We start from the raw sequence: 17,888 nt of genomic DNA on the forward strand, positions 1-17,888 counted from the left end.
AGACGGCAGTGAAATCAAGAATGAAAAGGAGGAGGGACATAGGGACCAGGTCCATCATAATCTGCCCCATGACATATAATTTGCTAGCATACAATTGCATCAAAGCACGTGTAAAGCATAGCTGAGTCATATACATGTTCTGGTGCCATAAAATAACCATAAAGTCATACAACATAAAAGAATTAGGGCATTTAGCCCTTTGGATCTGCCCCACCATTCTATCACGGCCGATTTATTATGCCTCTCAACACCATTCTCTTGCCTTCTCCCCTTAACCTTTGATGCTCTTAGTAATCAAGAACCTATCAACCTCTGCTATAAAGCTACTGAATGACTTGGTCTCCACAGCCATCGGTGGCAATGAATCCCACAGATTCACACCTTCTGGCTAAAGAGATTTCTCCTCACCTTCTGTTCTGAGCAATGCATAGAAAATGCTGGAGGAACTTAGAAGGTGATACAGCACTATGGAAAGGAATACATAGTTGATGTTTTGGGCCGAGACCCTTCATCAGGACTGATAAATAATAGAAATATCTTACCGTACAGGGTTTTCAATACGATTACTGGTCAAGATGGCAGTTAGATTTGCAGTGTATGTTGAAATAATTATAAACACAAAGAGCCACCAAAAACCCATCAACAAGCGAACTGCCAAAGTGTTCAGGGGTACTTCACCTCCTGTGCCTAGAAAAAAACATGGTACAAATTAGTATTTGCATGCTTCTAAATTAGCTCAATGATTTAAGTGTCAGGATAGTAATTCACTCATAAGGTGAATTGAGTGATATTAGAAAGATATCGTGCAGAAAATGGAATCTCGGGTACTCCTTTGCATTAAACTCTAGTGTTTATAGATCCATGGCATGGGAGACTAATTTAATTGCACAAATGTAAACTTTTCCTTTCTTGTTTCATTGGAAACTTACTCTCTCAATCCTGTAAGGGAATCTTTGAGCACTGCTTAATGGGTCACATATAAAATTAGATCCACTAAATGTAGTTTCAGACTAAAAATAAAGGAAACAAAATAACTCTAGTCATCACTTCTGGCACCTTCATTAATAAGTTTAAAGATGAAGATAAAAATTAACTTCTTTGTCACATGTACATTGAAACATGCAGTGAAACACATCATTTTGCATCACTGACCTACATAGTCCAAGTACCTGCTAGGGGCTGACTGAAAGTGTTGCCTCACTTCTGGTGCCACAAAGCATGCCCACAATTTACTAACACTAACGTGGATATCTTTGGAATGTAGAAGGAAACCAGAGCACCTGAAGGAAACAGAATGAACAAACTCCTTACAGACAGGGGAGGCAATTGAACCCATGAGTGGATAGCATAGCAGTTAGCACGATACTATTTCAACCTGGAGCATTCTGGAATTCACAGTTCAATTCCGGCACGGTTCTGTAATGAGTTTCTGTATGTTCTCCTCGTGGAATGCATGGGCTTTCCGTGGGTGCTCTGGTTTCCTCCCAAAATTCAAAGACATACGGAGTAGTTTAATTGGTCATGATAAATTTTCCTGTTATTAGGTTAGGGTTAATCAGGGTTGTGATGTTACTGGGTCAGCATGGCTCTAAGGGCCAGAAGGGCCTACTCTTTGCTGTATCACTAAATAAAATAAATTAAAATAGATAAAACTGCAGTCGCCTGTAGCAGGCACTGCAATAGCATTGTGCTAACTTCTATGTTGCCTCCTTTCAGACTTGCATATTTTCAAGTTTCAACAGATTTGTAATTTCTGGTTTAGTATGTGCTGCCATAATACAAATATTTTGCCACATAAAACAATTAGTTAAAAAAAATTATTTTGATTAGTGTTTTCAATAACAAATCACCTTTATTACTTCATATTACTGCAACTGGAGTCATTCCCACAATCCAAAACGGTGACAATTATGGATTTAAGCATAGTTTCCAAGGTCAAGGTGTATGAACTGATTGTCATAATATAGTTTATGTTGTATGCTTATGAGTTATTAAAGTTAGGGAGGAAGATGTAAAGAGGCTTTAAGGGTGTAGATAAACTAAATAACAGGACAAGAATATCTCAGATCAAATACAATTTTGAAAAATGTTAAATCATCCACCTGAGTGCACAAATAGAGAAAAGATCTATTTTTTTCAAGATAATAACAGATTTTTATATCTGTTGGTTTCAAAGTGACACAAGTTACCGAAAGCCAATACACTGGTATAACTTGCATTTAGGAAGGCAAATGGCATGCTGGCCTCTGTTACAAGAGGATGAGGGTACAGGAGTGAAAACATTTTACTGTAATTATAAGAGTTTTGGAGAGAATTATGTGCACTTTTGGTTTCCTTGCCTAAAATATGGATATGATTTTCACAAAGTCATAGCACTGAAAATTCACTGGCCTGGTTCCTGTGACAGCAGGTTTGTTACATGAGATGTCATTGAAGAATTCAGGGACTCTGCTGTTTTCTGAGATTCTTTTTAATTGTCTCCTCCCAGCTGCTAAAGCATTGCTTCTTGAGTCATTGTGTGATTTTCGTTCTTCAAGTGGGACGACAGAAATTATCTAAACTGTGTGAAAGTTCCCAAGAATAATGCAGGGAGCATCATTATCCAGCTTACACTGCCTTTTTCAACTGCACAAGAAGCTTCATTTATCAAGAATCCTTATCAAATGTCCATAGAAACTCATCCTTATCTGCTGCATGATGAAATTCAAGCTATAATACTAACTAATGCACCCATCACAGATTTAATCCAATAATGCAGAATAAGATTAAAGAAGATTGTGTCGTTGCTTCAACACTCTTTTCAATCTTCTTTGCCAAAATCTTACACCTCATCTCCAACAAATTCCTCAGTGGTGTGGAATGAGAAAAATGATCATCTTTTGTTGTCTCCGCACCAGAGCCATGTGACTCCAATTTCAGACATTGAGCTGCGGTACACAGTGGATATTCGTATACGTGCACACTCAGGCTGAGTTTCAAGTCAATGTAGACTCATTCACTGAAGTGTCTGAGAATAGAGATCTTAAGCTAAACAACTTCAAATCACAGAAAAATGGAGGGCTACGTGGGAGGGAAGTGTTAGATTAATCCCAGACTAGGTTAAAAGGTCAGCACAAAATCATTGGCCAAAGGGCCTGTGCTGTTTTATGTTCTATGTTCCAAAGACCCATTACCAACCTGCCCCTGTTGTACATTGTTTCCTGAAAATTGTCTACATTTAGCTCAAAAGTGGAAAGCTAAAATATGGAATCCCTGCACATATCATTTTATTGATAAAAATAAAATTACATCACTAATCACCTGCAACATTTATACTCTGAATAGTGAATAAAATGTACGTGGCTGGGTTCATGGTGAGATAAATCCCAAATGAACTCTCTGCAATATTGTATATATTGGAGGGGTAATATCAGAAATACGCTTACACTCTTTTCTCAATATTTCCAAATTTAGAAACACACATTTAAAAAGTGAGAAAAAGATAAACATGTAGAATCAAAAAGGACAGATTTTATAAAGAAAGCTACAAAGTACAAAAGCAAAATCTAAATACCTGAAGAAGCTCCAAATACAGTATGTCCTTAGAAAGAGAATTTATTTATTTATGTATGTATTTATTTAGAGATACAGTGTGAAACGGGCTGTTCTGGCCCAAAAATGCATGTTGTTCAACAGCCCACTATTTAATCCCAGCCAAATCACAGCACAATTTACGATGATCAATTAACCTACTAACAGTATGACTTTAGACGGTGGGAGGAAACTGGAGCACTTGGATGAAACATCCACATTCACGGGGTGAACGCAAAACTCCTTACAAACAGAGCAGAATTGAACTCCAAACTCTGACGCCACAAGCTGTAATAGTCGCCGTGCTAACTGCTATGCTACCGCGGCATCCCTCTATAAGATAGATGCTATATAACATACATTCTAAAACATGTTCCAATGGCTTCCCTCCATTGTGAAATAATAGCATCCTCCAATAGCCTGGAAGGTTATTTTGATGCAAAATACCTTTGTCGAAATGAAGTGCATTCCCATTGGCATAGAGATTGGTATAACCTGAATATAAAAATAAATAATTTGATGTGCAGGGAAATTAGTGACCATCCTTTAAAATTAAGTGGTGTTTGAAGATTACTAGCGAGCAGAGCACAATAGATTTTGTTGCAGATGATATAAACATGCCTGGAACAACTGAGTGTACTATGTGATATGACTATTGTTGTACCAGATATTGCTGCTAGTTGAGAGGAATTGCCTTCAATGAAGTATGCACCCTTTCAAGCTCTCTCTGTATATTTGTTTATGAAAGCAGTAACCTGAAAGATCCTACACTCCTTTCAGTAATCTAAACTGGTTGCCTGTCAGCAACTATTATTGGGGTTTTATGACACTCTTCAAAGATGATTGGCATGAGCATCTACAGGCAGATTGATACAGTAATTGATGGAAGGACAGGATACTCAGGAAATCTATATCAAATGTAGAATCCATGAGAGAAACAGAAGGGAAAAGTGCATCAAGAGGTGAAATCGGAGGGCGGAGCAAAGTCACGATGGCACTGCGCGGTGACTCCTTTGCTTGCATCTTCAGAAACAGCCCTATTTCTATCTTTGATATCTCTTTTTTCTCTTTTCAAGGTTCTTTTGAAGATCCTGACCTGGAGTTACACTCTGACTTTGGTTCTCTGCAGGAATGGGACCCGCTCTCAGGGGCTCATGACCAGCTGCTTTTTGATATCCCTAGGACATGCCTGGGAGGCAAGCATGCCTTCAGGGTGCTGAATTTTGGTGGCTCTAGACATGAGCTGATTCAAGGTCGGTGCCCCTGACTGAGGCATCGTGGGAGAACACAGAAAATCAAGAGCAGCGAGTTAGCTGCTGGCTGTGTGTCCTTTCCAGGGCTGATTTTCTGGGCACAGAGCTCGGAAAAAGCAATGCAACAGGCTTTTAACATCATAAATCAGCAAGTTGTTGGTTATGTCTCCCCTCTCGCTGTGAAACGGGGCCACCTCTTTTTCCCTTATTAGGGAGAGAGAGAGAGAGAGCCTGTGGTATGTTGAATTACTGGGAGAATGAGTAGGGGTACTGCAAGTCTGTGTCTTTATTGATGCTTTGCTGCACACTTGAGTGCTCGGTGGGGGTGCCGATGCTTTTTTTGTTGGTGGGGGGGTTTATTGATTTGCTGCTGCTTGTACGTAGGAGGGAGGAGCTGGGGGGCTGGCTTTGGGGTGCTAACATTTAGCTGTCATTCATTCTTTGGGGCACTCCTCTGTTTTTGTGGATGTTTGCGAAGAAAATGAATTTCAAGATGTATATTGTATACATTTTTCTGACATGAAATGTACCTATTGAACTGGCTACAAAATTTCACAGCTGATCACAAATACTTAGAATATTTATTCTTAATATTATTTAGGTATTTGGTGATGAAGAGGAAACAGCAACTCTAGCCTATGCTTCCAATCAATGTGATCATTGATGATCTGGAACTAAATTTAATACAACCAACTTTTCTTTGGAACATTCAATGACTTTCCAAAAACAAACTTACAAATCACTGATTAACAATTTATAGTTAATCCATCAACAACTTGCTCTCCATATCACACTGCCAAGACTTGTATATTGGCTTGTGTATAGACTGAACATAGAGAGCTAGGCCACAATATCCTTGGTCAACTCCAACTAATGGAAGGCCTCAATTAATCTACCATTAATCACTGTTTACAGAAGATAGTTCCAATCCAATTCAGTATGCAGAAGTATTTTCCAACTTTAGGCCTGAAGCAAGCTAGACTTCAGTATTCATGACCTCTACAGATAAGCAATACAGAGCATTCTAACATGGAGTAAGTCTCTACAGCAGGTAATCAAAACTGCCCAGTGCATCACTAGCAGCAACCTACCTAACATCAAGAACATATATACAGAATGGTGGCAGAAAAGGGCCTGTAACATCATGAAGGATCCCATCCAACCTGCTGATGTACTATTATCCCACTCCCATCAAGAAGAAGGCTGGGTAACAACCACAACAGGACCACAAGACTCAAAGACAGTTATTTCCCCCAAACAGTAAGACTGATCAACAACTCCTCCGACTAACCCAGACCTGCACACCCTTCACCACCACTACTTTATCATTTACTGTCAGAGTCACTTTATGTACAGACACTCCTGTGCCTAACATCACTTTATGGATGTACATTCAATCTATGTGCTGGATATAATGCTATCTTGTGTATAAATATTTTTTGTCTTTTTATTATTGTGTTCTTTATCTTATCATTTTTTGTGCTGTATCGGATCTGGAGTAACAATTATTTTGTTTTCCTTAGACTTGCGTTGTGGAAATGACATTAAAAAATCTTGAATCTTGAAAAATATCGATTTCTTGATTGTGATCCTAATCTTGAATTCTTCAATTAGTTTTTTTCACACTCAATAATCTACTCTCTTTATAAATATTGAAAACTTTAAACAAACCATCTCCAAACCATTAAATTCCATGTAACACAGCATCTGCTTGTTAAAACTTTCCTTGTATTTCAACACTTGGAATGCTGCCTAATTTGCTGAACATTTCCACTTCTCTCTCAATAAAAGAACCAAACAGTTTCCCTCCACTAACACACTCCTCCAACTGGCAAAACTGGTCCACACTCTCAACAATTTTTCCTTCGGCTCTTCCCTCTTTCTCCCATCATGAGGAGTAACCATGGCCACCCACAATGGCCCCAGCTATGCCTGAATTTTCATTGGCTACGTAGAACAATTCATCTCCAGTAATTCTCCCCAATTCTTCTGCTACATTAATGACAGGATTGGTTGTTAATGCATCCATGCTTAGCTTGTCAATTTATACACCCATACTTAGCTCATCAATTTAATCATCTTTGAATCAACTTTGCCTCCAACTTCCATCCTGCCCTTAAATTCACTTGGTCCATATCTGACCCCTCCCTCCCTTTTCTCAATCTCTCTGTCTGCTTCGCTGAAGACAAATTTTTGACCAGCATCTTTTATAACAAACTGATTCCCACAGTTAACTCGATTATACCTCTTCCCACACTATCTCCTGTAAAAACACTATTTCCTTTTCTCAGTTCCTTCGACTCCACTGCATTTATTCCCAGGATGAGGTTTTCCTTTCCAGGAAATCTGGGATATTTTCCTTCTTTAAAGAACAGGTTTTCTCTTCCATTAAATGCTGCCCTCACTCGCATCTGCTCTGTTTCCTAGACATTGGTGCTCCCCCCATCTTGCCGGCACAGTGACAGTGATAAAGTTCCTCTTGTCCTTACTAACCACCTCATGAGCCTCCACATCCAACACATCATTCTCCACAGCTTTCACCATTTCCAAAAGGATCCTACCATCAAACATATCCTAACCCCCCATCCCTTCACTTTCTACAGGGATCACTCCTTCTATGATTTCCTCGTTCATTTGTTCCTCCCTACTAATCTCCCTCCTGGCACTTAGCTTTGCAAGCAGCTAAGGTGCTACAGCTACTGATTCACCCCCTCTCTCACTTCTATTTAGGGCCCCAAATGGTCCTTCCAGGTGAGGCAATGCTTCATATGCAAATCTGCTGGGGTCGTCTATTATTTCTGGTGCTCCCGATGCGGCCTCCTCTACATTGGTGAAACCTGTTGTAAATTGGAGGGGCCACTTCATTGAGCACATCGCTCCGTCCTCCAAAAGTGGAACTTCCCCATGACTTAACATTTTAATTCCAATTCCCAGTCTTGTTCCAACATGTCAGTCCATTCCCTCTTTCTTGTGCCATGATGAGGCCACACTCAGTTTGGAAGAGCAGCACTTTGTATTCCATTTGGGTTGCCTCCAACCTGATATTGATTTCTCCTTCCAATAAAAAAAAAACCCTCCTCCTCCTCCCCTCTTTTTCTATTCCCCACTCTGGCATCCTTCCTCTTCTCACCTGTCTCTTACGTGCCCCTGAGACCCCTCCTCCATTCCTTTCTCTTATGGTTCATTTTTCTTTTCCATCAGATTCATTTCTCTCCAGCCCTTTCGTTTTCCAACACATTGGGCTTCACCGAACACCTTCTAGCTATCCTCCTTCCCATACCCCCACCTTAATATTCTGGCACATTCCCCCTTCCTCCCCAATCCTGAAGAATGGTCTCAGCCCAAAACTTCAACTGCTTCAACTTCATTTGCATCGATGTTGCCTGACCTGCTGAGTTCCACCTGCATTTCATGTGTGTTGGCAAGCATTTTCTGCTTTTGTTTCATGTTTTCAAAATCTGTAGGATATTTTGTTAATTTTCAATATTTTTTTCCAAATTTGTAGTGCCTAGAATTGCTCTGAAAACCATCAGTATGGAAGTGTACACTCTCCTCTCCAAACCTTGAGCATAGGTCGGCATTGAGGTAGAAATACTCATCACTAATAAATAGCACATGAACCAGATAATGCATTTTCCACAAAAAAAACATTCAGTATTCTGGTCCATTCTCTACAAATCCATGCTGACACTTACAAGATGCTCAACCATTTTTTTCCTGAATTATAAACTGTAGCAATATCCCAAGATAATTGTTAATTGGTCCATAATTCCTTGATATGCTGCTTCCATTTGCATGATTTTTCAACGTAAAAGAAAACAAGATAAGTTATTAAAACGAGAAATGTTTTCAAAGGTTATCATTGGAACCCTTTCAACATTTTCCCCAACTTCCTTTTAAGGTTGCTTTGATGGAAAATATTCAGTTCTGGAATTCTGTAGTTCTTATTTGTTACAATAATTTTAGTGCATTTCTGCCCTTGAATTGACACACACAATTTTCTCTTGAACAAGAGAATTTACTTTGAATATTTTGCATGTATGTGTGACCAAGCAGTTCTCCAGAAAAAGCAAGCTTGGAATCATGGGAACATTGGCCAAGCTGTTCTCAGACTAGTTCCAAATCCACAGAACTAGCAGGGCCAGAGATTCAGTCTGATTTCACAGGTTAGTCATACCACAGTAACAACAGATGTTACCGGCCACATGTAAGTCCATGATTAGGGCCTGAATATTTAACATAACTATCAGTCTAGGGAGAGAGAAACTATAGAGAGCAGACTTAATGGAGCCTTGGCTTCTTGCCTTTAACTTATTTGCTGGTTCCATCCAATGCTTCTCAAAAACCCAGCATCCACTGAAGTGATTAATAGTGTCACTCCTTCCTTGCCACCCAACTGGTTAAGGCAAGAACAATTTTTGGAAGGCCTGAGCAAGGATCTGACTGAACTCCAGCAGCAAGCCATTCCCACATCCTTAGGAAAGACAAGGGCCACAGCCAAACTCAAACCAGCATCAGCAAGTTCCAGTTGAAAGTGCAAAAAAAAAGGGCAAGCCAGGGCAGCAGTAGCTACATCCTGGGGGTCGGCAGTGAAGAACCTCAGCAACAGCCAGTGAAGCCAGCAAGGACCACAGACAGAAAAGTCCTAGTCCTGGAAATTAAATTGATTTATTATTGACACATGTACTGTATCAATTTACATTGAAAAGTTTGTCTTGCATTCTTTTCATACAGATGGATTCATTATATAATGGAATGTGGTAATATAGGGTAGATTAATAACAGAATGAGGCATGTTTCTTTCTTTGCAGAGAGATGTTAAAGTTAAAAGAAGTACAGTGAGACATTCGTGTTTAAAAAAAGTGCAGCACATTTTTCTTTGAAAGGAGGAGAAAGACAGACAAGAGATAGATGCCATTGCAGCATACTGGCTACGACAACTGTATTACGCTTGGGGGCGATCTGAAGTTCAGACTTCAATTCCAGAGCTATCTATAAGGAGCTTGTACATCCTCCCAATGGAACATATTGGTTTTTCCTGGGTGCTCTAGCTGCCTCCCACAGGCCAAAGATGTACCAAGTAGGTTAATTGGTCATTGTAAATTGTTCCCTGATTAGATTAGTTTTTATCAGGTGTGGTGTGATGGGCTGAAAGGGCTTACTGTATCGCTAAATAAGTGGGGGGTGGAGCTTAGGCGACAATGGTGCCTAATGGCAACTCCTTTACTTGCAGCTTACAAAACAGCTCTACTTCCATCTTTAATATCTATATTTTTCCCTTTCAGGGCTCTTTTGAAGACCCTGGCCTGGAGCTATATGCTGACTTCAGTTCTTTGGAGGAATGGGGCCTGCTTTCGGGGTCTCACAATTAGCTGTTATTCGATATACCAAGGACACAGCCTAGAAGATTGGCTCTCCTTTGGAGTTTCGGGATTTTGTGGCTCTGGAAGTGGAAATGGTTGGCTACGTTGAACAGAAAGATGTGTTCAATTGCACAACAGATAATTGGATGTTATACTGAATGGATTGAGCAATATGTTGAAGCATTTGAAATAGCCAATGAGAAATGAGTGCCTGTGTTGCTGAGCGTAACTGGTGGAAGAGCAGACAGTTTGCTTAGAAGTTTGACTGTCCAAATAAACAGCTGGAATGAGCATTGCTGATATCATAAACATTTAGATCTGAAACCACTGTTGATAATTGAAATCTTTAGGTTTCATAAATGGAGTCGAAAGGAAGAGGAGTCCATTTCAACATATGTGACTGAATTGAAGAAATTGTCTGAGCATTGTCAGTTCGGTAATGGGCTAAATGATGCACTAAGAGATCATTTAGATTGTGGAATCTTCCAAGAAAACATTCAAAAACGATGCCTAACTGAAGCACAACTCACATCTAAAAGAGCAGTTGAAATTGCTGTATAAATGGAAACCTCAGCCAGAGACACAATTGAGTTGCAGTCAGGAATGAAGGTGAGCATGAACAAAATTGCAACATCTAAATAGAAACCTGCCTGGCTGAACAAATCATGTTACCATTATGGCAGAGGCTCAGATACACGAGACTAATGCAACTTTCAAGGTAAAATGTGCAGAAAACGCAATAAAGTAGGTTACAATCAAAGAGCATGTCAGGCAATCAAAAAATGGCCAGCACAGGGTAGAGAAAAAGGTAAAGAGTCAAGTTGCACCTTCAAAAGGAGCATTAATCTGCACACTGTTGATGAAACAATCTGATGGGAGTGACAGAGGACTGAGTAGCCTTGAGATTTATAATATCAAAACCAACAAGAGACAAGCACCATAGCTCACACCAGCTATGAATAGCAAATCAATTAAATTGGAATTGGACTCTGGGTCTGCTCGTCAGTCATTCCACAAAATGAGTTTGAAATGCATTTCAATGATACTGAACTGAATCCTGCAAATATCCAACTAAGAATCTATATCAAAGAAAAGAAAACTCCTATGGGAATGGCATTCATAACAGTGAAATACAACAATCAATAAGCCACGTATGTGGTAAAAACAGAAGCACCGCCATTGTGGCAATGAAATTGGCTGAAACAACTACAACTTGATTAGAGATCCATTCAGTGTTTGCATACAGGACCACCTAAAATAAAATCAACTGAAAACAAATCAAGACTGGTACTGGATGATGCCACAGGAGTGTTCAAGGATGGTATTGGAAATTTCAAACATATCAAGGGAAAGAATAGGAATTGAAGTGGAGCTCATGAACAATGACAGTGGTCACAACATCCAAGATGAATGGGGTCTGTCAGGATCAGTCATAATTTTTAGGTCATCATTAACCCAGTACTGAAAGTAGCTGAATACCCTCTGACCAGGATAGAAGATGTTTTTGGAAACTGTTCAGGAGGAAAACACTTCAGTAAAGTGGACTTAGTTGAAACCTACCGATTGATGGAGATGTAAGAAGAGTCCAAAGTGCTTCTCACCATAAACATTCACAAAGGACTGTAATCAGCTTATTTTTGGAGTAGCATTTACACCTACACTCTGGCAGAAAGTAAAGGACCAGATGCTGTAAGGAATGTCAGGCACTTGGTGTTACCTGGATGACATCATTGTTACTGGTAAAGATGACAAGGAACATCTCCAAAATCTCAAGCCATTTTTTAAAAGATTAGCAGATTATGGGCTCAGAGTACGATGCAACAAGTGTGAATTCTTTAAACCAAGTATTACTTATGTGATCACACCACTGACGCACAAGAATTATACAAGTCTGCTGAGAAAATTCAAGCAGTGGTGGATGCTGCAAGGCCAAAAAATGGGTGGTCCTTCTCATGATTTGTCAATGACTACAATAGGTTCCTGTCAAACCTGGCTAATGTGCTCCAGCCTTTGAACTGATTACTGCAGATTGGGAAGAAAAGGCAATGAACAAAGTAGTGTGAGATGGCTTTCCAAAAGGCAAAGGAAATGGTGACATCAGACACTGTACTCACACACTATGATCCACATTATACATTGAAGCTTGCTGTTATGCCTCAGCTTATGGCAAAGTGCAGTCATGTCATATATTACAAGTGATGGCAATGAATGACCCATAGCCTTTGCATCACATTCTGTTACCACTGCAGAGACAATTCACACATGGATTGACAAAGAGGCCTTGAGTCTCGTTTGGGCTGAAAGAAGTTTCATCCAGTACTTGAATTGGAAAGAGTGCTGATCATCAATCTCTAGCGTCCATTTTCAACCTACAGACAGGTGCTTCACTAACAGCAGCAGCACAAATACAGAGACGGGTTGTTTCTTGGAAAGCACAATTACAAGATCAAATTCAAGAGGATTGCAAATCATGGAAATGCCTATGTATATTCTCATTTATCCTTGGAAAAGGAAATACCTCAAATTAACAAAATAGAATGCTCCTCTTGATGTATTCTCCTCAATAAAATCAAATCTCCCTTTTATAGTAGACGTGATTCAAAGCAAAATCAGAAAAGACCCAACATTGTGTCAGGTCTATATGGCCATCCATAAAGGCTGAAATTTCAGTTCCCTTATTTTATCCAGTGCCTGGATGATTTTGCCCTTGACAGGGTTGCCTTTTGTAGGGATTGAGAGTTATTGTACCATCCAAGCTGAGAGTTAAAGTGTTGGAGGAGCTACATGCTACACACATATCTAGGTACGGTCAAAATAAAAGTGTTGGCTTGAAGCTTTGTCTGGTGTTCTAAGGTTTATTAGCAGATCAAGCAGCTTGCAATGATCTGTTTGGGATGCCAACACGTCCAGAAGATACCAAGAGCAGTGCCTCTCCATCCCTGGGAATGGTCTGCAATGCCCTGACAGATGATTCATGTGGATTTTGTCAGGCCATTGATGGGTCACATTTCTTGGCAGTAGAGTATCCATCTACAAAATGGTCAGAGGTGTTCCTAATAGGCTCCAGTACAGATACACACTCTGCTGATGTGTTGAGAAGACTCTTCTCAAGGATTGTTGTTCCAGAACAATTAGTTAATAATAATCGACAACAGTTTATTGTGTAAGAGTTTCAGTAATTCTTGAAAATGGATGGAATAAGACCTATTACATGTTCACCATATCACCAAGCTACAAATGGTTTGGTGAAAAGGTTTGTCCAGACTCTAAGGAATGCACAGCGAGCAATGACAGCAGAGCACATCACATTCACACTGAATCAGAAACTCGTCAATTTCCTCCTTGCCTATCACAATGCAGCATACCCCACAACCAATAACTCCCAGCTATGCTGTTCCTGGGTTGTCCCTTACACTGACACTTGACTCGCCACAAAACAAATTTCAGAGGGGCTTTGTGGGTTGAACAGTTGAGACAAATTCAGGACTCCTCAATCAAGTCCTGGCAGGGAACTACAGAGGTGATCAAAAGTGGATACTTGGAAAGATTACGGACAGAACTGGATCGTTCTCCTGCAGAGTGACTATGTTTGATGTCATCTAGAGGTGACACATTGATCAGTTGACAATAGCAGAGTCAATTGTTAGAGAAGAATGTGTCCAGAGCTGTCAAAACTACTTTCTACAGCGCCAGAATCAACTCCTACAGCTACCACAGGAGAAGCCCCAGAACCTTACTACACTTATATATACTGTATACAGTAAGTACTTTATTGATCCCGAGTGGGAAATTTCATTACAGCAGCAACATTTAAAAACACACTTATCAATAATAATAAATAATAGTAATAATATTACCTAATAATAAAGTACAGAATAATAATATACATAATAATATTTACCAATGTGCAATAATATGCAATAATAATGTACAAAATAACAAAGAGAAAATTGTACTACAAAGTGTGTTCTATTGTATATAAGTATGTATATAGGTTAAGAGGCATTCTATATCGAGTTGGAGAAGTGTTTGTATTTAATATTTCAATAATATTTGAGTAATAATTGTAAATACATTATTTGATTAAGCATTCTTTGTTTACATAATTCACTATGGGCTATATGTAAAAGTACACAAATGGCATAAGCCATATTTGAGCTCCCTTCTAAAGTAAAAATGAAGTAAACACATTTATCCATGGCTACATGTTTTTCTTTTGATTAGTTTTACATTTTAGAGTTACAGAATGTAATAATGGAGGACAGCAAAAGTTCACTCATATGATTCCAGTATATGGGGCATTTTAACTAAAAGGACAAACTGGAGTCATTTTCAATTGAAGAAGAAGCTTTAAGAACAAAACTTAGGATAGATTTCAATAAAGTAACTGGTAAAAAAGCTGTGTTCATTGTTTGCTGACATAGCATGGAACTCACATAAATCAATGAAAGGAGTAACAGTTGTTACAGAAAACAGCTATAAATATCATTTGTTATAAGATGTCCATTTGTATTATCAAGTCACGGTATTCATGAAATTAAAGTTATACAGCAGAGAAACAGGCCATTTGGCAGAATTCATCCATGCTGAACTCAACTGATTCTCTCCATGTACTTATCTAAAAGTCTTCCATCTTTGTAACTGGAGCTCTACAATGTCCTCTTGCTGTTTACTTCATATATCCACCACTGTCTGTCTGAAATACTTGCCGATCTTTAAATCTTTTTTCCTGACCATAAATCTTGCACTCTAGTTTTAGACTTCCCCATCCTGGGGAAAAGTCTGTAGCTGTCTAATCTTTGACCTTCAAGATACTATAAACCTCCATAAGGTCACTTCTCAGCTTCCTCCATTCCAGGGTACTCAGTCCCAGCCTATCCAGCCTCATCACAATTCAAGCCTGCTAGTCCTGGCAACATCTTTGCAAATCTTTTCTGCACTCTCTTAAATTAAATAGCATGATAATGATTGCTAAAATTTAAACATAATTTACAAAAACATAAATAAAATATTTTAGGAGCATAGTAACATAGAAAACCTACAGCACAAAACTTTCGGCCCACAAAGCTGTGCTGAAAGTGTACTTACTTTAGAAATTACCATAGCCCTCTATTTTTCTAAGCTCCATCTACCTATCCAGGAGTCTCTTAAAAGACTCTATTGTATGCGCCTCCACCACTGTTGCGGCAGCCCATTCCACACACTCAGCATTCTCTGCCTAAAAAACTATCTCCTCTGTACCTAATTCCAAGCATCTTCAAACTGTGCCCTCTCATGCTAGCCATTTTAGCCTCTGACTATCCACACGATCAATGTCTTTCATAACCTTATACAGTACACCTCTATCAGGTCACCTCTCATCACCATCCAAGGAGAAAAGGCTGAGTTCACTCAACCTATTCTCATAAGGCAGGCTCCCCAATCCAGGCAACATCCTTTTAAATCTCCTCTGCACCCTTTCTATAGTTTCCACACCCTTCCTGTAGTGAGGCGAACAGAACTGAGTACAGTACTCCAAGTGAAGTCTGACTGGAGTCCTATAAAGCTGTAACATTACCTCGAGGCTCCTAAACTCAGTCCAATGGCTGATGAAGTCCAATGCAACCAATGCCTTCTGAACCACACAGTCAACCTGCACAGCAGCTTTGAGTGTCATATGGACTTGGACTCCAAGATCCCTCTGATCCTCCACACTGCCAAGAGTCTTACCATTAATACTATATTCTGCCATCATATTTGACCTACCAAAATGAACCACTTCACACTTATCTGGGTTGAACTGTATCTGTCACTTGTCAGCCCAGTTTTGCATCCTATCAATGTCCCGTTGTAACCTTTGACAGCCCTTCACACTATCCACAACACCCCCAACCTTTGTGTCATCAGCAAATTTACTAACCCATCCCTCCACTTTCTCATCCAGGTCATTTATAAAAATCATGAACAGTAGGGATCCCAGAACAGATCCCTGAGGCACACCAATGTTCACTGACCTCCATGCAGAATATGACCCGTCTACAACCACTCTTTGCCTTCTGTGGGCAAGCCAGTTCTGGATTCCACAAAGCAACATCCCCTTGGATCCCATGCCCCCTTACTTTTCAATAATCCTTGCATGGGGTACCTCATAAAATATCTTACTGAAATCCACATACTCTACATCTACTGCTCCATCTTCATCAATGTGTTTAGTCACATCTTCAAAAAATTCAATCAGGTTCGTAAGGCACGACCTGTCTTTGACAAAACCATGCTGACTATTTCTGATCATATTATGCCTCTCCTGCCTCTCAGGATCATTTCCATCAGTTTATCAACCACTGAAGTAAGTCTCACTGGTCTATAATTTCCCGGGCTAGTCCCTTTTTTGAATAAGGGAACAACATCTGCAACCCTCCAATCCTCTGGAACCTCTCTTAACCCCATTGATGATGCAAAGATCACTGCCAGAGGCTCAGCAATCTCTGCCCTCACCTCCCACAGTAGACTGGGGTACATCTTGTCTGGTCCCAGAGACTTATCCAACTTGATGCTTTCCAAAAGCTCCAGGACATCCTCTGTCTTAATGACTATATGCTTAAGTTTTTCAATCCGCTGTAACTCATCCCTGCAATTGCCAAGATCCTTTTCCATAGTGAATACTGAAGCAAAGTATTCACTAAGTACCTGTGCTATCTCCTCCGGTTCCACACACACTTTTCCACTGTACATTTGATTTGTCTTATTCTCTCACGTCTTATCCTCTTGCTCTACACATACTTCTAGAAATCCTTGGGGTTTTCCTTAATCCTGCTCACCAAGTCTTTATCATAGCCTCTTCTGGCTCTCCTAATTTCATTCTTAAGCTCCTTCCTGCTAGCCTTACAGTCTTCTGAATCTTCCAGATCTCTATCAATACCTAGTTTTTTGAAGCTTTCGTAAACTTTCCTTTTCTTCTTAACTAGATTTTCAACAGCCTTTGTACACCACGATTCCTGTACCTTACCACCCTTTCCCTGTCTCATTGTAATATACCTATGCAGAACACCTTGCAAATATTCCCTGAACATTTGTAAGATTTCTGCCATTCATTTCCCTGAGAAAATTTGTACCCAATTTATGCTTCCACGTTTCTGCCTGATGGCTTTATATTTCCCCTTACTCCATTAAAACGCTTTCCTAACTTATCTGTTCCCATTCCTCTCCAATGCTATGGTAAAGGAGATAGAATTGTGATCACTATTTTCAAAATGCTCTTCCACTGAGACCTGACCAGGTTCATTTCCCAATACCGGATCAAGTACAGCCTCTTCTCTTGTAGGCTTTTTCTTATAAATTATGTACATTTTCAATGCCTGGAAGCAAAATACCAGTGCTTATCTCAAACTGTTGAAAATGTATAATGTGCTTATATGAGTGAATATTTTGTAAAGTTAAGAGCAACAAGCTCTGATGATGATTACATACAGAGAAATTAATCATTTAGACTGCAAAATGAAGTTGGTACTAGTGTAGGAATACATATTGCCTAAATCAATAAATATTGGTAAAAACTAAATAACTAATTCTGGGGAGAGGGGTAGGTGCTAGCACAAGTTGGAGAGTGCTGAGTACATCACTTCAGGTGCAAGAAGTTATGAATATCAGCAGGTATGCTCACTGAAAACAGAATCCCATTGCGAGATACCTCTTTTACCCTAGTATATTGGTAGAGAATAGCCTG

At 39.6% G+C, this 17,888-nt stretch overlaps 1 protein-coding gene across 1 annotated transcript in view; it reads right to left on the bottom strand.

Moving 5' to 3' along the window:
* Window positions 1–17,888, bottom strand: part of LOC132405150 (glutamate receptor ionotropic, delta-2-like) — a 497,754-nt gene that overhangs the window by 50,311 nt on the left and 429,555 nt on the right. The window contains exon 12 of the mRNA XM_059989852.1: window positions 543–687. Within this exon, the coding sequence (XP_059845835.1) occupies window positions 543–687 (145 nt within the window). The remainder of the gene's footprint in view (window positions 1–542; window positions 688–17,888) is intronic.

This window comes from Hypanus sabinus, chromosome 15, assembly GCF_030144855.1.
Source record: "Hypanus sabinus isolate sHypSab1 chromosome 15, sHypSab1.hap1, whole genome shotgun sequence".
NCBI classification, from domain to species: Eukaryota; Metazoa; Chordata; class Chondrichthyes; order Myliobatiformes; family Dasyatidae; genus Hypanus; species Hypanus sabinus.